The sequence below is a fragment of the Budorcas taxicolor genome, chromosome 1 (assembly GCF_023091745.1).
Source record: "Budorcas taxicolor isolate Tak-1 chromosome 1, Takin1.1, whole genome shotgun sequence".
Lineage (NCBI taxonomy): Eukaryota > Metazoa > Chordata > Mammalia > Artiodactyla > Bovidae > Budorcas > Budorcas taxicolor.
In genome coordinates this window covers 205,671,450-205,694,345 of record NC_068910.1, presented here as the reverse complement: position 1 = coordinate 205,694,345, position 22,896 = coordinate 205,671,450, and the positions used below count along the sequence as shown (strand labels likewise).

At 46.7% G+C, this 22,896-nt stretch overlaps 1 protein-coding gene across 1 annotated transcript in view; it reads right to left on the bottom strand.

The window, feature by feature from the left end:
• Nucleotides 1-5,554: 5,554 nt before the first annotated feature.
• The window catches only part of MX1 (MX dynamin like GTPase 1), a 29,233-nt gene continuing 11,891 nt past the window's right edge, over nucleotides 5,555-22,896 (bottom strand). The window contains exons 8-15 of the mRNA XM_052649848.1: nucleotides 21,099-21,297; nucleotides 18,612-18,690; nucleotides 18,177-18,299; nucleotides 17,648-17,789; nucleotides 13,774-13,932; nucleotides 10,416-10,492; nucleotides 8,842-9,081; nucleotides 5,555-5,863 (exon numbers count right to left, since the gene is read on the bottom strand). Coding sequence (XP_052505808.1) covers nucleotides 5,633-5,863; nucleotides 8,842-9,081; nucleotides 10,416-10,492; nucleotides 13,774-13,932; nucleotides 17,648-17,789; nucleotides 18,177-18,299; nucleotides 18,612-18,690; nucleotides 21,099-21,297 — 1,250 coding nt within the window. The 3' untranslated portion in view covers nucleotides 5,555-5,632. The remainder of the gene's footprint in view (nucleotides 5,864-8,841; nucleotides 9,082-10,415; nucleotides 10,493-13,773; nucleotides 13,933-17,647; nucleotides 17,790-18,176; nucleotides 18,300-18,611; nucleotides 18,691-21,098; nucleotides 21,298-22,896) is intronic.

The window sequence follows — 22,896 nt, the reverse complement described above, 5'->3', positions numbered from 1 at the left end:
GTCAGTTTGTGTTAAAATTACGGTGAAAGTTGTAATAAAAAAGTAAAGAAAACACATATTTTGTTAGATAATATTTTTTAAAGATTTTTTGTTTTGTTTTTGATGTGGGCCATCTTTAAAATCTTTTATGCTACAACTCCAATACTTTCGCCACCTGATGCTAAGAGCTGACTTGTTGGAAAAGACCCTGATGCTGGGAAGGATTGAAGGCAGGAGGAGAAGGGGAGGGCAGGAGGAGAAGGGGATGACAGAGGACGAGATGAGATGGTTGGATGGCATCACCAACTCAATGGACATGAGTCGGATCACTCCGGGAGACGGTGAAGGACAGGGAGGCCTGGTGTGCTGCAGTCCGTGGGGTCGCAAAGAGTCAGACATGACTTAGCTATTGAACAACCATAGCAAAAGGGGCCAAGTAGGGGCAGGTGCCTGCCGGCCAGCAGTCTTTGTCACCTGGTCGTCATAGAACTTTGTTTACTGTATGTTTGCTTAAAGACACCTTATTGGTAGATACTGTCAATTCATTAACATGGAACTCATGGCCAGCAACCCCATAACTGATTCCTAAAGGACGCTTCTCTAGCACACATGTTTTGTCTGGAGGGTACAGCCAGCCTTCCTGCACTTAGGAGATTAGACAGCACTTCCCATGCTGCTTGGGGCCCTTTCAACATTGACATCACTATCCGAAAATACAAAAATGCCAAACAACATGGCGCTAAATAAACTGAAAAGGATACTTGTTTACAGTCTGAGCTGAAACAGGAAGGCAGGGTAGCCATTTTCAAACTCAATCAGCAGCTCAATATTTTTGCTCCTCTACCGGTGTCCACAAAAGTGCTGCTAGTGTTCATTTGGGGTAACAAATCAACTTTAATGAGTAGGTGGATCTACCGGTAAGGAATCTGTGAATAATGAAGATGGGACTGTGTCCTAAAAGTGTCCACGTGGCAGGGTAGCTGACATCTTTTTCAGTTGTATTTCTCACTTTGGAGTCCTTCCTTGAGTGGCTTTAATTTTGAATGAAGCTGATTTCACTTAAAAGATCCAGCCAGGGGACTTTCCTGGTGGTCCAGTAGCTAAGACTCTACATTCCCAATGCAGGAGGACTGGGTTTAATCCCAGGGTGGAATAGATCCCGCATGCCACAACGAAGATCAAAGATCCTGCGTGCGGCAACTAAAACCTAGCATAGCCAAATGAATAAATATAAACAACAAAGAAAGATCCAGCCTGAATGCTGAAACTAGGGAAATAGATATTTCTGTATTTAAAACTTTACAAGAGACATACATTAATTTGCTTAATATAAATTAACCCAAAATACTAAAGTGGACACTTAAAGGTGTGGAATCTGGGTGTTGATCATTTTGTGGATTCTTGCAGCTGGGGAAGTGGGTGAATTTCCAGGTGAATACACAAGTACTAAAGGTGTGGAATCTGTGTTGATCATTTTGTGGATTCTTGCAGCTGGGGAAGTAGGTGAATTTCCAGGAGAATACACAAGTACTAAAGGTGTGGAATCTGTGTTGATCATTTTGTGGATTCTTGCAGCTGGGGAAGTAGGTGAATTTCCAGGAGAATGAATTAACTTTGATTCGATTCTCACTGCGCTGTTACGGGAGAGGGGGCACAGTCCTGCCTTAAATTCAGGCACCTGGTCTGTTCTCAGCACCTCCCTGGTTCTCCTGGGGTTGCCCTGATCTGGCTCAAAATTCAGAGACTTTATTCTTCTGACCAAGGCTTCACCCTGGACCTGGTTTTGTGAAGTGCCACACACACACACATATACTCCCAGTTGGAGTCCTATCCCACAACCACAGTCCTTTTCTGCTCTGGACACAGACAGGGTGATGTATGATGTGGTAAAGGCCAGAGCTCTTCTCCCAGTGTGCCCAGTGTTTTAAGAAAAATGTGCAATTTATGCTACTTCCAACGTAGTTCAGTTCAGTTTGGTCGCTCAGTCATGTCCAACTTTTTGCAACCCCATGAACTGCAGCACGCCAGGCTTCCCTGTCCATCACCATCTCCCAGAGCTTGCTCAACCCATGTCCATTGAGTCGGTGATGCCATCCAACCATCTCATCCTCTGTCGTCCCCTTCTCCTGCCTTCACTCTTTCCCAGCATCAGGGTCTTTTTCAATGAGTCAGTTCTTCGCATCAGATGGCCAGAGTATTGGAGCTTCAGCTTCAGGATCAGTCCTTCCAATGAACATTCAGGACCGATTTCCTTTAGGATTGGCTGGTTTGATCTCCTTGCTTTCCATGGGACTTTGAAGAGTCTTCTCCAATACCACAGTTCAAAAGCATCAATTCTTTGTTTTAAAAAGTCACTAATGTACCAGCTGTGCCTGCTTTCTCTGGCTCTGCAACCCCATGGACTACAACCCATCAGGCTCCTCTGTCCATGGGATTCTCCAGTCAAGAATACTGGAGTGGGCTGTCATTTCCTTCTCTGGGGTATCTTCCCCGTCCAGATATCAAACCCACATCTACTCCATTGCAGGCAGATTCTTTACCACTAGGACATCTGCGAAAGCCCATAATGTACCAGCTATTTCATTTTAAATGAACTAACCCCATAAATATTGGTGTTTGAGCCATCGTTTTGCTGTGATTAAAGAACCTGAACTCATAATCCCCTGAAAAGCCACTGATCACTTGGACCCACTGAACCTTGGAAAGCCAACGTCAGTGCCCCATTAGCTGCTTTTAGGGCTTCCTGGTTTACCAGTTGGATTGGATTCCTTTCCTCCCACACAGTAACTGACTGTGGGGACTTTCCTGCCTGGCTGCTTTTGTCTTTGCTCTAAGAAGGAAACTAATAAAAGTAGCTGCTCCGTAGCATCTTAGAAGATAGTCAAGCAACCAGCAAGTCATTTGGACTTGTGCCTGATCTCCTCTGCCCACTCCCTCCCACAGCATTTATTAAGCGCCAGCAGACCCTGTATTCTGGAAAACCGAGGCTTCCTAGTTCTGTCACTAATGTTATCTAGCTCCTCTCCTAGCTCTGCTTCAAACTCAGCCCCATACTCGGGTCAGCTGAGCCCCAGACTTGCCTGGAGAAAGGGTCCCTGAGTATGCCTGATTGCTCTTCTAGTTTAGTCTGCCCAGGTTGATGGACCTTCAAGGTGACGCTGTGGAGCCGGCAGCAGAATCTGGAGAGGCAGGCTCTGATCCTGGTGTTGCCCTTCACAGAGGAGATGGGGGACTGGGGTGGGGAGAAGGGGGTTGGAGGATGGGGGGCAGTTCAGCCCCTTGCCTGAGCCCCACTGCCCTCTGAGTGATGGACTCACACAGAGTGGACTCCAGACCTGCCTCTGCTTGACTCCTCAACAGATAGGAGGGGAGACAGTGTACTTCTGCCCTATCGATGGCCAGTCAGGACAGATCTGAGGGCTTCCGGGACACCTGCTCTTTCTGATGAAAGGAAAGTGAGCACCTTGTGAGTCCTCAGTGGGCTTGTCCCCCAAGGAAATTCCTGTTCTCTGAAATATTATTGGCTTTCTTCCCCCATCTATCTAGGAATCTCTAGGAAAACTATAACAACAGCAAAGAAGAATCCTTGGCAACAGTGACACCTCTGTTTCTAGTCAAGGCAGATTCTATGGGATGCCTGATACTGGAGCAGTTACTCAGCCAGCCACGAGGGAGCAGCAGCTCCAAGTCTCAGAGCATCCCTTCAGGTACATTTGTTCAGTTGCTCAGTCGTGTCATGGAGTGCAGCACACCAGGCCTCCCTGTCCCCCACCATCTCTTGGAGCTTGCTCAAACTCATGTCCATTGAGTCAGTGATGCCATCCAACTATCTCATCCTCTGTTGTCCCCTTCTCCTCCTCCCTTCAATCTTTCCCAGCATCAGGGTCTTTTCTAATGAGTTAGCTCTTCCAATCAGGTGGCCAAAGTATTGGAGCTTCAGCTTCAGCATCAGCCCTTCCAATGAATATTCAGGACTGATATCCTTTAGGATTGACTGGTTTGATCTCCTTGCTGTCCAAGGGACTCTTCAAGAGCCTTCCCCAACACCACAGCTCAAAAGCATCAGTTCTTCGCCTTTCTGCCTTCTCTGTGGTCCAGCTCTCACATCCATATATGACTACTGGAAAAACCATAGCTTTGACTATACGGACCTTTGTCAGCAAAGTAATGTCTCTGCTTTTTAAAATGCTGTCTAGGTTGGTCATATCTTTTCCTCCAAGGAGCAACCATCCTTTAACCTCATGACTGCAGTCACCACCTGCAGTAATTTCAGAGCCCATACAATAATCTCGTACAGAAATTCTTATATTGTCCCACGCTTTGAGGATTGTGGAATCATGAGTGTCAGAAGGGGCCAGGGGTGGGGGTGGGGCAGGGCTGGATGGGAAGGGACAGTGCAGCTAGTCCACCTCTTCCAACAAGCTGTTGTCCAGCTTGGCCTGGAGTGAATGGACAGCTCATGAGGCAGCCATTCCCTTTCTGGCTGGGTGTCTGCATGTCCCCATGGCTGCCTAGTCCAAGCCAAGGAGGCCAGTCAGGACCCGTACTGCTCCTTCAGGATAACACGTGATTAATATTCTGCCTTCTCACCTCCCAGACCAGAACAGCATCTGCTGTAAAATCCTCCTGGGTGGGCAGTGACCTCTCTCGACTTAGGCTTTCACCTTTCAGCTCCACACTAGGTGGCCAGCAATTAAGCAGCCTGGATGCTTGGTCAGCATACATTATAAACAAAAATGCCGATTGCGTCACCTTCTGTCCCATTTTTTTTTTAACTTTATTCCCCATTTCCCTTCTAGCCTCTTATAAATAACCCACCACGTTCTTTTGCTCAACCATTCCTTCTGACCTGACCCAGTACAGAGGGCAGCCTTAGTGTCCACTGATTGCTCCACAGATTCCCACCTGCTGTCATTTTCAAACGTCTCCCAAAGAAAGAAGGTGTCAGAGAGGGCTTCCTGATGGCACAGTGGATAAGAATCCACCTGCCAATGCAGGAGACACAGGTTTGATCCCTGATCTGGGAAGATCCCATATGCCTAGGAGCAATGAAGCTCATGCACCGCAACTACTGAGCCCACGTGCCCTGGAGCCGTGCACAAGAGAAGCCGCCACAGTGAGAAGCCACAGCCGTAAGAAGCCCGCACAGCACGGCTGCAGAGCAGCCCTCACTCGCCACAATCAGAGGAACCCCGAGTGCAGCAATGAAGACCCAGTGCGAGCAACATAACAATAAAATAAATAAACATTAGAAAAGAAAGTGTCAGAGAAATGTCTGGTAGAAAGAAGTGTATTACAAATTGAAGAAATAGGCTTCTGTGTGCATTCACAAATGTGGCACTCATGTTCCGAACACATGGGGTGTGAAAGGCTATTACAGTCATTGGAATGACCCTTCTATAGCGCTGTGTGGGGATCATTGACAGAGGGGTGGAGAGAGTTCAGGGATGGGGCAGGGTGGGCCTGAAGCATCTAACGAAATCACCTGCTGTTTGAAGCCAGTGTGCTTATCCACTGAGAGACAGCAGAGACTCCGGCTGCAGGCTGACCACTGAAGCATCTGCGAAGCGGGCAGCTAAGGGCGTGCAGCCGTCAGGGGAGCTGTCGGTGGTGGCCTGCTCCCTGGAGACCCGGGGCTGGACGGGGGGCGGGTTCAGCCCGGGAACTTGGCGAGCCGCTGCCGAGCGCGGGACAGCCGCTCCAGCCGTTCCTTCAGGAACTTCCTCTTGTCTCTGGTGTCGGTGCGCTCCTTCAGCAGCCAGTCGTACTGGTCCTTGTCCTGCAGCAGCTGCAGCATGCTCTTCTTGAGCTGCTCCCCATACGTCCGGAGCACGAAGAACTGGATGATCAAGGGGATGTGGCTGGAGATGCGGGTGCTGACCTCCTGCGAGGAAGGAAGGCACAGTTCACACGAGGGTGAGGGGCCATGGCAGCCAGGACACCCTGACTTCACCACGGCACCCCGGCAGGGACCCAGACCCAATGGGTGCATGGTCCCCGCTTGGGTTTCAAACCCACCCGCATCCTCTGTGGTCTGGGCAGCACCAGGCTAGGGACCAACCCCGACTCTGGGCTCCCGCCAGCCTCTCCGGACCACTAAATGGTTACTTTTGACGGAAGAGGGCAAAACGTGCCCTAGGAAGGTAAATGCGTGCAGTACAAAAAGTACAGAGGACAGGCTTGTGGACAGAGTCTGTGGGTGGGAGGAATTGAGAGCAGCATTTAAACATATGCATTACCATATGTAAAATAGATAGCTAATGGAAAGCTGCTATATAACACATGGAGCTCAACTCCATACTCTGTAATGACCTAGAGGGCAGGATGGGGGTGAGGGAATGGGAGGGAGGTTCAAGAGGGAGGGGACATGTGTGTATTTACAGATGATTCTTGTTGTATGGCAGAAATCAACACGACATTGTAAGCAATTATCCTCCAATTAAAAATAAATTTACAAAAAACCTACATTTTAAAATTATTTACAACTCTCCCTAAAAGATTCTATAACCTCTTTTTTTGTTTTAAATCAAGGCTGAAATTATTTAGCATAAAAGGAGGTGGGCTATCAAAAGCCACAGAAGGGAGCCCCTCCGAGTTCTAAGCACGCTGGAAGTCACTTTCAACTTTCCTTTCTCCCTCTTCCTGAGGGAGTCCTTCCTGAGACAATACCCCCTTCTCACCTCACCCATGTCCTCTGCTTCATTTTGGTCTATTAAAAAAATTTATCCAAAAAATAAATTTAATCACATAAATGAAAAAAGGCAGACACCCAAATGAATTTTTTGGCCAACCCGATATTAATTTGCTTTACTTGACTCTTTTCCTTTGTTGCTGCTGGACTAGGCAAAGAAAGAGATTCTCCCTCTAGACCCTCAGGAAGGCACCCAGCCCTGCTAACACCTTGACTTTAGCCAGTGAGGATCATACTTGATAGGAAAAGTAGGGAGTTCTCATTAAAGTCAGGACAGGGCAAGGCTGTCTGCTGGTCTACTGTGGTTTCAAGTTGTACTGAAGGGACCACCAGATGGGGCAAGAAAAGTTTGAGGTATAAAAACTGGAAAGATCAGGGAGAGTGTGAAACCACCACTGTCTGCAGAGGGATGAGTGTTTGTTGGCAAAACTCAGGAGAAACAGATGTAAAACCACCACAGGCAGTTTAAGAGAATCAGCATGGTTAACAAATGTACGACAACATGCAGAAATCAACAAACGCGATGTCATGGAAGAAAAGTCTCATTGATAGGAGGTACAAAGATGAGAAAAGAAGAAGGAATAAGCTCCAGGTGTGTGTACCACCTACACAAAGAGAACTTGAAAACACTTCTGTGACTCCCCAAAAGGATATTTAAGAAGGAACATCAGGGGTCCCCTGATGTTCTTCGATAGGAAATTTAAAGGCACAAAGGTGTCAGCTCCTCCACTGCAGGTAGAAATTCTGAGGAAGAAGGACTTTGGCTTGTGGTCTGCAGATTCGGCACCTGCCTGGCTTTCTGCATGGCTTGTCCTACCTACCTTGGACTTGATGAGCCAGCCTCCATAATTGTATAAGCCAGTTCCCTTGTTTATACTTATCGATATAAAACAAGCCCTAGCCTTTCCCCAGATATAATGGTCAGTTTCATGTGTCAGCTTGACTGGGTTGTAGACCCACTTATTCAATGGAACTCTCATCTAGGTATCTCTGTGGAGATATTTTGTAGATGTGGTTAATAGCTCCAGTCAGTCAATTTTAAATAAGTAAACAAGATCATCCTCAAGAATGTGGGTGGGCCTCACCCAATCAGGTGGAGGCTTTAATATGTGTGTATGTGTGTGTGTGTGTATTGCTCACTCTCAAAGGTTCTGCCAGGCAGCACTGGGGGGTGAGCTTGGCTGCCCTCGCCTTGCCCTTTACTGGCTTCACGCACACCCGTGCACATCCCAAGGTCTGCAGAGTCTGACCGTTTGAGCTTTGTTGCTCAGAGTGTATCCCCATCCAGCAGCATGGCATCCTCTGGGAGCCCGTCAGTCATGCAGAATTGTGCCCCATCTCAGACCTGCCCCCACCCCACCACATCTGCATCTCCGGAAGGTCCTGGAGATGTGTGAGAATGGTTGGTGTGGGAAACTCTGCCTAAAGTGATGGAGACATCTGGTAAACCAGGAGGTTGCCATTTGTCTTCCTGTCCAGACTTTCACATCCCCCCGGGCTCTGAGTTACACATCCTTCCCCAGATGAATTAGATGGACCCTCGAGTTATTTGAAACGTAAGGTGCATGTGCTACATTGCTCAGTCATGTCCAACTCTTGTGAAACCCCATGAACTGCAGCCTGCCAGGCTTCCCTGTCCGTGGGATTCTCCAGGAAAGAATTCTAGAATAGGTTGCCATGCCCTCCTCCAGATAGCTTCCTGACCCAGGCATTGAACCCACGTCTCTTACATCTCCTGCAATGGCAGGCGGGTTCTTTACCACTAGTGTCACCTGGGAAGCCCAAAATGTAGGGTAGCAATCAAAGTACAAGTCTCTGTGAACAGCAGCTTCTCCAGGGCCAGAGGTCACTGCCTTCTACACTCCTCCTGCTGAATATTCACAAGAACCCTGGGAGGAGGTAGCCATTTTACCTCCTTTTAGAGAGGAAAGCTAAGGCTCAGAGAGGTTAAATAACTCGACTGGGGCCACACAGCCAGCCCAAACCAGATGCAAACGGCTCCAAGTAACAACGCTTCTCATGTCTGATTGAATTGCTCCTCCAGAGGCTTACCAAGGGCTGAAAGATGGGGCTGGTGATCCGCTTATAGAGACAAGACTGAACAGACAGGCTCTTCATTCTCAGAGACAGAGAACGGATGAGAAGCACTGTCCCGAGACTAGCGGACTCACCTGGTGGTACGCCATCAGGTGTTGAAAGATCTCAGCTGTGGAGGGCTCCGAGTCCTCAGACTGGTAATTATACTTGGATTTTTTGTTCTTTTCTTCTTCTGCCTCCTTCTCTCTGACCTGTTGCAAAGCACGTCGGTACACCTGGTCCTGGCAGTAGACCAACTGCTCCATTTGGAAATGTAGTCGGATGGACTTCTCAGCTTCGTTTTCTTGTTCTAACCGAATGTCTTCAATTTTGGACTATAGCAAAAGAGAAACACAACAGAATTTCCATCTAGAAACAAATCACTGGGTCACAGGAAGATAGCTCCACTGCAAAGGCCACCCCGAGCAGGTGCCATCTAGAAAAGAGCTGGTGGCTTTGGAGCAGCCTCTGACCCCACAATAGCTTCTCTGGGCAGGGAGTGGGACTTCCCATTCTGGCTGAGGGTCAGAATTTCCCAGGAAGCCTGAGCCACACAGATGACCAGACCTTGCATCCCCAGGGCCTGGGAACCTGCATGGGCTCTGTTCTCAGGCCTGATATCCAGCTTTTTTCCTTTTCCCTTTTACAGACTTTTCCATCTGAGGAGGAGAAATATTTTTCTACCAGAGAGCTCACAGGGATAAGATGGGAGCCAGATTCCATCAGTCAAATTCCACATATTTCATGTTCCTGGAGTTTAGAGGAACTGGCTGCCAGAAAGTCAAAGAGGGGACTCTTCACACAGAAAGTTACCTGGACCCCCTGGCTTCACTGAATGGAAGAGTGTGATGCCAAGTGTGGTCCTAAATCTTCTTCTCTGTGTTCCTTCTGAATAAGAGGGCACTCTTAGTCCTAGTCTGTAGATGAGGAATCAGAGGTCCAAGCAGGTTAAGAAGCCCCAAGACCTCTGGCTTGCAAAAGGCAGAGCCAGTCTTCCCATCTCTGCTGGGTGCTGGGGCTAAGGTTGGTGTCCCCACCAGATTTATACATTGAAAGCCTAATCCTCAACAGGATGGCATTTGGAGGTGGGGGTCTTTGGGAGGTAATTAGGTCATGAGGGTGGGGTCCCCACAAATGAGTTAGTGTCCCTCTGAGAAGAGACCCCAGGGAGCTCTCTCTCTACCTCTGCCCCTGGCCTCCTGTTTCGTGAAGACACCAATGAGAAGGCCACCAGCGCCTCCATCTGGGATTCCAGTCTCCTGGACTATGAGAAATATTAAGTGTCTGCAGTGGTATTAGCTATGCAGCCCAAGCCAGGACAAGGGGGAGCCCCTGTTCCTAGATTGGACGAGTCTTTCCTATTTGGTTTCCTCGATGAGTTTCCAGAGTCAGTATCATTCTCTTCAGCTGTAACAGGGTTCCACACTTACTATGGCTTCCCTCTGTTCCTGTAACTAAATATTTTCCTTCTGAATTCTTTCTCTTTCTTTCCCTCTTACTGCCTTTAACGAGACATCACTGCTCATATCTTAAATTCATTATTGATCTTGACTGTTTGCTTCTCCAAATACATAATAAAGGTTGAATAGTCTTAATCTAAGAAATCTATTTTCTAGTGTCAGGCCTACATTTTTTTTTTTTTTTTAAGTAACTTAATGGTCAGTTTTACCTTGGCAGTTCGGTGGAGGTTGAAAAATTCACTAAAGTGTTTTCCTGAAACTTCTGTGAAGGTATTCCGGATTATATCTGGTGAAAGAAAGAGAGAGAAGTCCAGTCTTGCTGGAAGGACCCATGACTTCATAAATTGCAAAATATAAGAGGATAAAACAGCAGAAACAGTTCCCTGCCTCCCTCTTCCCCACCCCCAATCTTCCCTTTCTTTCTGAAGAAAGAAGGTGTGCTTTTTTACTCAAAAACATCCTGGAGGAATTTTAAAAATCTAAATGTCCCCTGAAATATTTATCTGATGTTTACATTTTCATCCCAAGTATAAATAGTTGCAAAGAATGCAATTTCTGTTATTATAAATATATTAATATTTATAGTAAAACACATCACTTTTTAAAATACATCAATGGAATCAAAATAGCTGTTATCCATTTGAAAGCAATAGGTGAACAAACTCATTTCAATCAGAAAACTTATATTATTTCATTTTATTTTTGAAACTCATATTTCCACTTGACTTCCTCACAGAATGTTATCTTAGTGTGATGTACAGTATCTTTATGCTTGGAAATTTTATTTTGGCCACACTGTGAGGCATGTAGGATCTTAGTTCACTGACCAGGGAGTGAATCCTCACCCCTGTAGTGGAAGTGCAGAGTCCTAACCACTACTGCTGCTGCTGCTAAGTTGCTTCAGTCGTGTCCGACTCTGTGCGATCCCATAGATGGCAGCCCACCAGGCTCCACCGTCCCTGGGATTCTCCAGGCAAGAACACTGGAGTGGGTTGCCATTTCCTTCTCCAATGCATGAAAGTGAAAAGTGAAACTGAAGTCGCTCAGTCGTGTCCAACTCTCAGCGACCCCATGGACTGCAGATTACCAGGCTCCTCCGTCCATGGGATTTTCCAGGCAAGAGTACTGGAGTGGGGTGCCATTGCCTTCTCCGGTCCTAACCACTGGACCAGTGCTAACCACTGGCTGCTATGCTTGGAAATCTTTTGGCTACATATCACATTTTTCTAAACAGAAATAGATATATAAATATATAGACTTTTTAACATTTTCTGAAGAATTTTCAGAAAGCCTTGAAGTATTACACAAGTATTTTTTTCAGGACTGAAGGAAGAATGCACAATTGATCAACAAGACACAATTGCAGATTTGGGTTTATAGTTATTAATCCCGAAGATAAAATTGAACTAGAAACACCAGGGAAGCCACTTGCACTGCCCTGGTGGCTCAGTACACAAGAGTCTGCCTGCCGACGCAGGGGACGCAAGTTCGATCCCTGGTCCAGGAAGATCCCACAAGCTGAGGAGAAATTAAACCTGTACACCACAACCACTAGGGCCCACGAGCCGCTTACTGAGCCCACGTGCTGCACCTACAGAAGCCCACAGGCCCTCGAGCCCACGCTCCTCAACTAGAGAAGCCACCGAAATGAAAAGCCCATTCACGGCAACCGGAGAGGAGCCCCCGCTTGCTGCAACTGAGAAAGACTGTGCACAGCAAGGAAGACCCTGAGCGGCAAAAAATAAATAAAAGGTCAAAGTAAAAAAAGAAGAAACACATGTCTTATCAACTGTGAAAAGGCTGTCCTCCCTTCACCCCTACGAGTTCACAGATCCTCAAGATTATGACTCGATGCTAAAATGAGACACAGTTGAAGCCTGAGTGAGGAGGGTGTCGGCCAAGGAGACGACAGAGAAGAGACGCAGTAAGCTCAGAGCAGGAAATAGGAATCCGGGAAGTGAAGATTCTCGAGGAGAAGGGGGTGGTGAGTACTGTGAGGGACTGTGCTTCTCCTCCGGAGTGCCGATGTGACTTGCAGTTGGCATGTGACCACAGTGACACCGTCTCAGGTTCATGCCGCACTTTAGAGGCTCAGCCCACTCCTATCGTGTACAGCTGTTTAGTCAACCTTACTTCTCAGAGATTTTGAATAAACAATAGTGTTTTGAGAGCGTGAAGTATGCCAAGTGGTGGAGTAGAGGGAGGTGAGGTACGATAAGAAACATACATCTGGTTCTTGTCCCTAGTTCCTAAAACAGAGCTCCTAAACCCTTTAGAATATCCTGGGTGACAGGAGCATCGCTTGTTCTTTTTTTTTTTTTTTGCATCGCTTGTTCTAACGAGGTGGCACTAGACAGCTTCATGATGGGGCTGGTCACCAAAAGACCAAGCCTTTGATTAGAAGCCTGGAACTTCCAACCCAGCTTCCCCCTTCTCCCCAACTTCTAGGGGCTAGGGGACGGGCTGGAGATTGGATTAAAAATTGACTATGCTTCCATGGGATAATTGATTTTATGTGTGTGGGTGTGTGTGTGTGTGTTAATAGCTCAGTTATGTCCGACTCTTTGTGACCCCACGGACTGTAGGCCTCGGGGCTCCTCTGTCCATGGAATTCTTCAGGCAGGAATACTGAAATGAATTGCCATTCCCTTCTCAAGGGGATCTTCCCAATGCTGGGATCGAACCCAGGTCACCCTCATTGCAAGCAGACTCTGCCATCCGAGCCACCAGGGAAGCTGTATAATTGATTATACCTTCATAAAAACCCTTAATGACCGGGCTCAAAGATAGCCAGGCTGGTGAACATGACCACATGCCAAAAGGGTAGTCCCGCCCTCACCACTCCTCTGACAGAAGCATTTGTGACCCGCCCACATCACACATTATGCATATTGTTCATTTGCAAACTTTCATTGCAAACTTGCAATCTTTCATATCCAACACCAGGAAACTGGTGCGTGTGTGTGCTTACTCAGTCTTGTCCCATTCTTTGTGATCCCAGGACTGTACTCTGCCAGGATCCTCTGCCCATGGGATTCCCCAGGCAAGAATACTGGAGTGGGTTGCCATTGCCTTCTCCAGGCGACCTTCCCGACCCTGAGATGGAAGCCCTGTGTCTTTTGCAGCTCCTGCATTGGCAGGCAGATTCCTTACCACTGAGCCATCTGGGAAATGCCACTAATAAACTGGTAAAGGTAAGCAAATCCTTTATAGCAAACCAGTAGAGTATGCTCCTGAGTTCTGTGAGCTGTTCCAGCTGAGTATGGAACCCCAGGAGTGGGTGGTGGGAACTGTGATTATAGCTGGTCACTCAGCAATACAGGAGTTTCAGACACAGAGCTGCCATCCACAGAGGCGGGTCTTGTGAGCTGAGCCTTGCACAGTTTGAGCCCTGTGCAAACTCCAGGCAGTTAGTGTCAGAAGGGGAATGAATTGTTGGACACCCGTTAGAGTCTGGAGAAGACTGGTTGGGTTGCTTGTGTTGGAAAACACCCCAGCAGGAGGTACTGGCTTTGACCCTGTCCTAGAAATATTGATAAAATGCCTAAAGTAAAACCAAGAACCCACCTGTCACCGTGTGCAGCATGTCCACAGCAGGCTCTTCCAGAACTATGACCTGCTTTTTTATGATGATCTCAAACGTCTTATAATTCACAAACCCTGGCAACTCTCTGCCACGATACCGATTTTCAAATTGCTTTATTTCTTTACGTATGGCTTCATGACCTACAGAAGGAAAGGATAGCTCTGAATTATTTTGCAGAAATAACCTTGCTGGTTTGGCTGAACACAGCAGCATTCTGACCTTCCTGAAAATACAGAGGAGCAAGAAAAAAAAAATCAAATCTGATTTTCAAATTGAAAAAGATGCAAGGATTGCAATAAAGAAACAGATTTTGAGATAACTGTCCTTAGTCATCTCAAGATGGCACGTGTAAAGCCAGGGAAGGACACTGAAAACTAGCAAATGCAGAAACTTACTAAGACAGAATTTTAAAAAAATTTTGGCTGCATACCACAGCACGTGGGATCTTAGTTCCTTGACCAGGAACTGAACCAGGGCCCCCTAGTTCAGTTGGACTCCACCTTCAGCATTGGAAGGTGGAGTCTTAACCACTGGACTACTGGGGAAGTCCCAAGACATATTCGGGAAAAGGTAACTTGAGTAGGAAATTTGGGAAATCAAATTTGATTTTGTAAAGAAAATTATATCATAGAATACTATGACCTGCAGACACTTTAAAAAATAGAAATGGGGACTTTCCTGGTGGTCCAGTGGTTAGGGCTCTGTGGGCACAGTGCAGGGGGCGAGGGTTTGATCCCTGGTCGGGGAACTAGGATCCCACATGCCGCTCGAGGTGGACTTACTTAAAAAAAATAAAGAAATGATCATAACGCCAGTTGAAGTCAGTGATTCAGCATATATTCCCAGGTTGCAGCAGGAGTAAAACGTATTTATAAACCAGAGGGATAATACAGTTGGATTATTAATGTGACATGTTATCACTGTTTACCACGTAAAGCACTTAATTTTTTCTCTATATTCTTGGAATTCTTTTTACTCTAAACAAACTAGGGTGTGAAGAACCTCCTTCATGGGGTGGGGGGAGGATGATTCAGAAGGACTAAGGTTCCTTCTTTTTGAAGAACTAACCAGGGATAGTAGCCTGGTTACCCTCTTTTGGTCAGGAGATACTTTCTGAAAGGCATTTAAAAAAATTAAGATTTAATTGGCATACCATAAATTCACCATTATTAAAGTATATATCTAGTATATTCACAAAGTGGTGCAAACATCACCACTATCTAATTCTCAAGCATTTCCACCACCCCAGGGAACCCTGTTTCCATCAGCACTCACTCCCCATTCCCTCTACCCAGCCCCCGAGACCACTAATCCACTTTCTATTTCTATGGACTTGCCTGTTTTGAGCATTTCATGTACATGGAATTGTACGTCCTGTGGCCTTTTGTGTCTCACTTCTTCCACTTAGCATAAGAGCCACTCTAGGACATGTGAGATGGGATTTAACTTGCATTTCTGATGGCTAACAATATTGTGCATCTTGTCACGTGCTTATTAGCCATATGTGTGTGCGTCCTCAGTTGTGTCTGACTCTTCGCCACCTCATGGACTGCAGCCCCCGAGGCTCCTCTGTCCAGGGTTGGACACTGTCTGGAGTGGGTTGCCATTTCTCCTCCACTGGATCTTCCCAACCCAGGGAGGAAACTCATGTCTCCTGCATTGGCAGGCGTATTCTTTACCACTGAGCCGCTGGGAAGACAATCTTATTAGCTATACCTGTATCTTTTTTCTTTTTTTTTTGAGGAATGTCTATTCCAATCCTTTGTCCATCTTTAAATTGAGTTATTTCTCTTCTTGTTGTTGAGCTGTAAGAGTTCTTTACATCTTGTAAATACTAGTGAGTAAGTACTAAGTCACTTTGGTTGCGTCCAGCTCTTTGTGACTCTATGGACTGTAGCCCACCAGGCTCCTCTCTAGGGGATTTTCCAGGCAAGAATGCTGAAGTGGGTTGCCATTTCCTTCTCCAGGGGATCTTCCAGAACCAGGGATCAAACCCACAGCTTTTAGGTCTCCTGCACTGCCAGGCAGGTTCTTTACCACTAGTACCACCTGGGAAGTGAAGTCCTATAAAGACTAGACCCTTATCATATACATGATTTTTAAATACTTTCTCCAGCTCTGTGGAATGTCTTCACTTTCTTGATCGTGCTCCTGGATAGTGTTTTTTGATATACACACAAGTTTTAAATTTTGATGAAATCCAGCATATCATTTTTTTCCTCGTGTTGCTTCTGCTTCAGATGTCCTAGGTAAAGAGACCACTACCTAATCCCAAGGGCACAAAGTTTTAAATCTATGCTTTCTTCCAAGAGTTTTATAGTTTTGGCTTGTACACTTTGGTTTTTGATCCATTTTGAGTTTATTTTTTAATTCTTACTTTTGGACACTCGGTGATATGGAACTGATCATTTGTTGGGAGGAATTGATCATTTTAAAAAATGAGCCATTTTTCTCACAGGCTGTCTGCCATAAGCACTTTTTCCGTAAAAACCTGGCCAGGCAATGCCACAAGGGAGCTTCCAGAAGCCAAAGACTGTTGTTTTCTTTGAAAGGCGTTAGCATGGTGCTCCCCCTCCCTGACCTAAGAACAGACTGCCACAGCAGGTGTACAACTCTCTGCTCAAGGACTTGGCTTCTGTAAGCGGCACCAGGGGGTGACAGAGGACGAGCTGGCTGGGTGGCATCACAGACTCAATGGACACGAGTTTGCGCAAACTCTGGGAGATTACGAAGGACAGAGGAGCCTGGTGTATTGCAGTCCATGGGGTTGCAGAGTCGGACACGACCAAGCAACTGAGCAATAGCAACAAGTGGCACAAAGACTGTGGACACGTGACAAGTGAGCACCCCAGGAATGACTGTCCTGGACTTTGGTCCCCAAGGTTCACATCCTACGCTGCCCTCTGTGCCCTCTGCCAGGGAATAAAGGTGCAGCCTCTGAATTATGTAGAAACTCCCTTGATTTCTCTCCCCCTGTTCATTATTCAAAGCCAAGGAGGACTGTCAATCTGAACCTCTGCTCAGTTTAAATAAATCATGAAACCACCACCATCGCCTACTGCCCCCCTCCACCATCAGATTGTTGGAATAAAAGCAAATTGAAAGTTCCCTCAGCTGCTGCAGTTTTCTCATTGGTCAATGTATGATTTAGTTTAGGGTTCTTAAAATAGTAAAAAAAAATAAATAAATAAATTTCAGATCACGTTTTCTGACTCCGGAGGATGTGATGATGCAAGATGCTGTTGTATTTTCTTTCCATCACTGCAGCTGTAAGGGCTTCCCAGGTAGCACAGTGGTGAAGAATCCACCTGCCAACCTGGAGACACAGGTTTGCTCCCTGGGTTGGGAGGGTCCCCTGGAGGAGGAAATGGCAACCCATTCCATTAGTCTTGCCTGGGAAATCCCGTGGACAGAAGAGCCTGGCAGGCTACAGTCCGTGAGGTTGTAAAGCACCGGATGACGGCAGCGAAACAGTGACTATAAGATCCATCACAGGACACGCCAGGTGTCAAGGCCTCAGTGGATTAACCACTGGATTATTTCAGGGGCAGCACCACTGGGAACACAAAGGGCATAACACACATGGCAGGCTCACCTGCTCACTGTTGAGGGAAAACTGATTTTTCTAAGAGTCGTGATTGGCATGGGCCATTGAATCTGCATCTTCTCTCCAGGTGTCCTCTGAAATCTGAACCTGATGCTTGCTGGCCAGAGTTCAGGGACTTGAAACAGCACATGTGGCTTTCACGCTACCAAGTCCTTACTCTGGCCATCCTTGACCACCGCCATCACCCACCTCCCCCAGCCTTGGACTCAGCTCAACTTGACGTGTTTACCGTGGTGCCTCAGACTCACCTTTTTCGAAATTTTTCTCAACCACAGCACTCCATTTGCAGAATTCAGCTCGTACTTTGGTAAACAGTCGGGAGTCATACTGCCCCACGAGTTCCTCCCCTTCTACTGTTGAGATGATCTCTTTATTAAATGTATCAATTTTCTGCCAAGAAGGAAAAAACAATCCGCAGAGACATTCTAAACCGAGCAAGGTAGTTTGGCAGTCGTGTGCATGGATGAGTCCCTCTGTGCTGTCTCTCAGGCCAGGTGGGAGGACAGGAGAGAAGCCTGGGCAGCACAGAACCCCAAACTCCCCTCACTGCCTGGGGGGTCCCCAGTGAGGGAGCGCACTTGAGGAAGAGCCAATGGCACGCATGGGGTGGTCCACCACTCCCTGCCCGCCTTCTAACTCCAGGCCCGTTTTGGTGCTAAGTGGGCAGAACGAGTTTGGATCAGCTTTAGGGAAGTGAAGACGGATGAGCGTGACACCCACAATCCCTGTGGACAGTGATGTACGGCTCCCCAGCTCGGCGCCACTGGCAGTACTCACCTCTATCAGAGAGAACATTTTCTCACTTTCTTCTTCTGGGATGTCCTTGCCATACTTCTGTAACTCCTCTGTTATTCTCTGGTGAGTCTCCTTTATTTGATTTTCCAACAGGGGCAGAGTTTTCTGAGAAAAACAACAGAAAGACATAAATATGAACAGGGAACGAGCTGCGGTTGGCGATGGGGAAGGGCTAGGGTTAGGCCAGCGCCTGCAAGACGCTCATGTTTAATTAGGCCGGGTGGGTAGTTTATCAGCATCCCACTCAGCACGTGATCCTCTGACAGGCAATAGCCACACCCGTGGGAGCATCCCAGGCCACATCCACGCCCCCTGAATCTGAGCCCACATCTTCACAAGATGTCCAGGCGATCCATGTGTGTCGACATGGGTTAGCTTTGCACTTGCAAGACTCTGCTCAGCTCTGCGTGCACTCACACAAATGTGCATGATGAGTTCATTGGTGAGTCTTTCTGCCAGGCAGGGGATAGTGGCCCTCCCTTCCTCCAGAAGGTCCCTGCAAGAGAAGACAACGTTCCTGTTCACTTGGGTCTAGCCAGAAAACGCAGGTTGGCTCTCTGTTGCTGGGGAAAGCCAAAGTAAGTGCAGTTACTTCCCACTGGATGGCATGTCCTGCAACTGGATCACACAGAATCACGACTGAATTTTTGTAATGTTGCATATTTCGAAAATGGTATAGAATTATCCCTTCCAGCTGATGTAGTAAATGTGTCTTATGACACCTGACTACAAATGGTCTTTATAAAAGTTCACATATCACCTAGAGGTATGTTTCCATAACATGCACATACCCTTCTGTATACGCAGTGCATATTGGTAGTGGGCTTCATGAACGTATATTGACAGATATTTACACAGGTGCATGGATGAAGCCTGGACTGGGGGACCCACACTTCTCCAAAATGACAACTTAAACCATGAGCTGCTTGGGGAAGGAGACCAAGCCCTCCTCTCACTCCTTCCAAATATGTGTTTGTAGAGTGAGTTACTACACAGTTTTCCACATGTTAAAGGACTTTTTAAGATGAAGGGCAGCCAGGAAACATGAGTTCACACATATCTTTGCAAGAGTACACTCATACCTAAGTTTTAGCTTCTGTACCTGTCGAATTTTTTAATTGTGGGAAAATATACATAAAATTCACCACTTTAATAATTTGTAAGTGCACACGTGTGAGCTAAGTCACTTCAGTTACATCTGACTCTTTCCGACCCCATGGAAGGTAGCCCAACCAGGCTCCTCTGTCCATGGGATTCTCCAGGTGGGAATACTAGAGTGGGTTGCCATGCCCTCCTCCAGGGGATCTTCCTGACCCAGGGATCAAACCTGCATCTCCTGCACTGGCAAGTGAGTCCTTTACTCACAAGCGGTGAGTGCCACTTGGGAGGCCTGTAGGCACACATTCAGCGGTATTAAGTACAATTACATTGATGTGTGACCATCACCACCATCTACCTCCAGAAACAGCTCATCTTCCCCACCTGAAACTCTGTTTCCATTAAGCAGCTCCCCACCCCCTCCCCCAGGTCCTGTCTCTATGTTTTGACCCCTTTAGGGACCTTGTATAAGAGGAATTACACAGTGTTTGTCTTTTCATGACTGGCTTATTTCACTGAGCATAGTGCCCTCAGGGTACAGCCGTGTTATAGCGAGTGCTAGAATTTTCTTCCTTTCTAAGGCCAAATACTATTCCACTGTGTGGATGGAATTTTTTTAATCCATTTTGGATAAACATTGTGTTTATCTATCAGTGGTCACTCAGCTTGCTTCCATTTTTTTTTTTTTTTTTAGCTATTGTGAATAACGCTGCTATGAACATAGGACTGCAAGGATCTCTTCTGAATTATGTGTCTCTGCAAGCTTCTGGGAACATCCAATATGATAATGTTTACAAAGGCCATGTGTCTCCTCCCACATACACATGTGCACACACAAGGGATCTCAGTGAATGTGTCACTTTTTTCTCAACATCTTGTAAGGATCTTTTTATTGGCATCTCCTTGGCACAGCACTATAATGGTTGCCAGCCCTGTGATCTCTTATTCTGATTTCACCATACAAATCCCATGATTTTCAACATGTACATTCCACAGTCTTCACAATTAAAAACAAATCTGTGCTGAACACGCTTTAGGGGACATTACTGAACACATCTCGGATTACTTGCCTGTGTGGAATTCCTAGAAACGGAACTCAGCCTTAGGGACACCTGTGTGATCTCAGTACGCGCTATTGGTAGCGGAGATGCAAGCCCACACCCCTCCTTTCCCACCAACTCTACACCTTCTTATTATTTCAAAATAACCAGTTTATCTGTATCATCCTTTTTAAAAAAAATTTCATTTTTGGCATCAGGGTTAGAAAGGCCTTTATCCTGGGATTATTAATTCTCCGCCTATATTTTCTTCTGAGAAGTGGTACTTTCTTTGTACTTAATTTTAAACTTCCACTGATATTTATTTTGGTATCCCATGTTAAGTAAGGACATGTTTAACTTTTCCCAACTATTAAATAATTATTTCAGTGCTACTGATTGATAATGAAACTGACAAAGCCCAGGAATTTGAAGTGCCACATTTATTACAGACCAAATGTACGTACTTGAGTCTGTTTCTGGGTTTTCCACTTTGTTTCCATCCTGTTATACTTACGTTTATATCCTGTTTTCAGAACTATAATAAGTTATTGCAAAAAGTCTCCGCCTTCTTCCAAAGTTTTAGATTTATTCTTTGCCTACTTTGTGAATTCCTCCTTTACTCTTCCAGGCAGATTCCCCATGGTCACCGTAAAGGAACAGACACACAGGGATACTCTCAACAGCCAACCTTGGACAGCATGCATTTCTCCTGTGAGGAAGGAGGTCCTTAATTTTGCTTCTCCCTGGGAAAGCTCCATGCACATACCTGAAATGTGTGTGATCCTCAAAGAATATCCGCTCTCTCTGTAGGGCCTTGTCCAGGCTCAGCCGATGCTGGATCTCCTGCTGGCCGCGGCACTTGACGATCATGTAGCCCTTCTTCAGGTGGAAGACCAGGTTTCTCACCACGTCCACAACCTTGTCTTCCGTGCCTTTGTCCACCAGATCGGGCTTTGTCAAGATTCCTGCAACCCAGAGACTCTGGTTATAGAATGTTCACATCTTCGCAGGGTGAGGAGTAAGGTCAGCTCCCCTCCTGGGGAGCGAGGTCCCCTGGCCCCGGGCTTGCTTCCACAATGTAGCTCGCCTAGTGAAGGTGCAAGGCTCAGCCCCTATGTGCTCCTTAAGTTCACTTCATCCAGATCTTGGCTCTCACGCCAGAGAGATAGCAGCATGTAATGGCCCATTATGTTCCTCCTGTTCAGCAAAGGAGTTCACTCTCATGCTATGGGTCTCAAACTTCCCTGTGCATCTAAGCCACCTTAAGGCCCTGCTCCAGAGATTCTGGTTCAGCAGATTCGGTGGGATCAAGGGACTTGCATTTCTAAAAATTATTCAGTTAATATTGGTGCAGGTGGGGCCTGGCTCACGCTTGGGAAAATAAGAGTCTGACCAGGTCAGCTAGGTCATTTGCAGGACCCACTGCAAAATGAAAATGCAGAACACCTGTTTAAACAAGTATTCCAAGATGGCATCATCACAACCCTGCACTGAGCTTGGACCCATCTGCATGTGAGGCACTATGCGGTTGTCCAGCCCAAGATTAACTCTGAGGTTTACTGTGCCCACTTGTAGCTGCAGCCCTGGCTGAGAGATTCTCATCCCAGGCAGGATGGGCAGCAGGACAAGCAAAGAATGAGAACCTGCAGCTAAGGATGGTGGAGCAGAATGCAGAAGGGACTGACAGCATCTCTGGTACACAGGTGAGCAGCCTCTGCCCAGGCTTCTTCTTAGGTGTGAAAATAAATTGCTGTTTGTTTCAGCCACTGCCCTCAGGCTCTCTGCTATTTACAGCCAAATGCATTTTTTCAAACATAACACTTAAACCATTTTTACACGCACATTTCAGGTGCATGAAACACTTTCACGTTGTTGGGCACCCTTGACCACTATTCATCTTCAAAACCTTTTCATCTTCCCCAGCTGAGACTCTGTAACCGCCAAACACTAACTCCTATTTCTCCCTTCCCCCACTTCCTGTCCATGAACCTGACCACACTAGGTCCCTCATATGATTGAGGTCATGCAGTATTTGTCCTTTGGCACTGGCGTATGTCATTGAGCACAATGTCTTCAAGGTTCATCCTCATTGTAGCAGGTGTCAGAATGTCCCTCCTTTTTAAGGTTGGATACTGTCCCACTGTGGGCTTCCCTGGTAGCTCAGCTGGTAAAGAATCTGCCTGCAATGCAGAAGACTCTGGTTTGATTCCTGGGTTGGGAAGATCCCCTGGCAAAGGGGTAGGTTACTCACTCCAGTATTACTGAGCTTCCCTGGTGGCTCAGATGATAAAGAATCTGTCTGCAATATGGGAGACCTGGGTTCGACCTGGGTTCGACCTGGGTTGGGAGGATTCCCCTGGAGGAGGGCATGGCAACACACTCCCGTATTCTTGCCTGGAGAATCCCCATGGATAGAGGAGCCTGGCGGGCTATAGCCCATGGGATCGCAAAGAGTCAGACATGACTTTGCGACTAAGCACAGCACAGAACTATCCCACTGTATGGATACCTCACATCCTGTGTATCCCCTCATCCTTCTGGGACACATGGGTTATTCTACATAA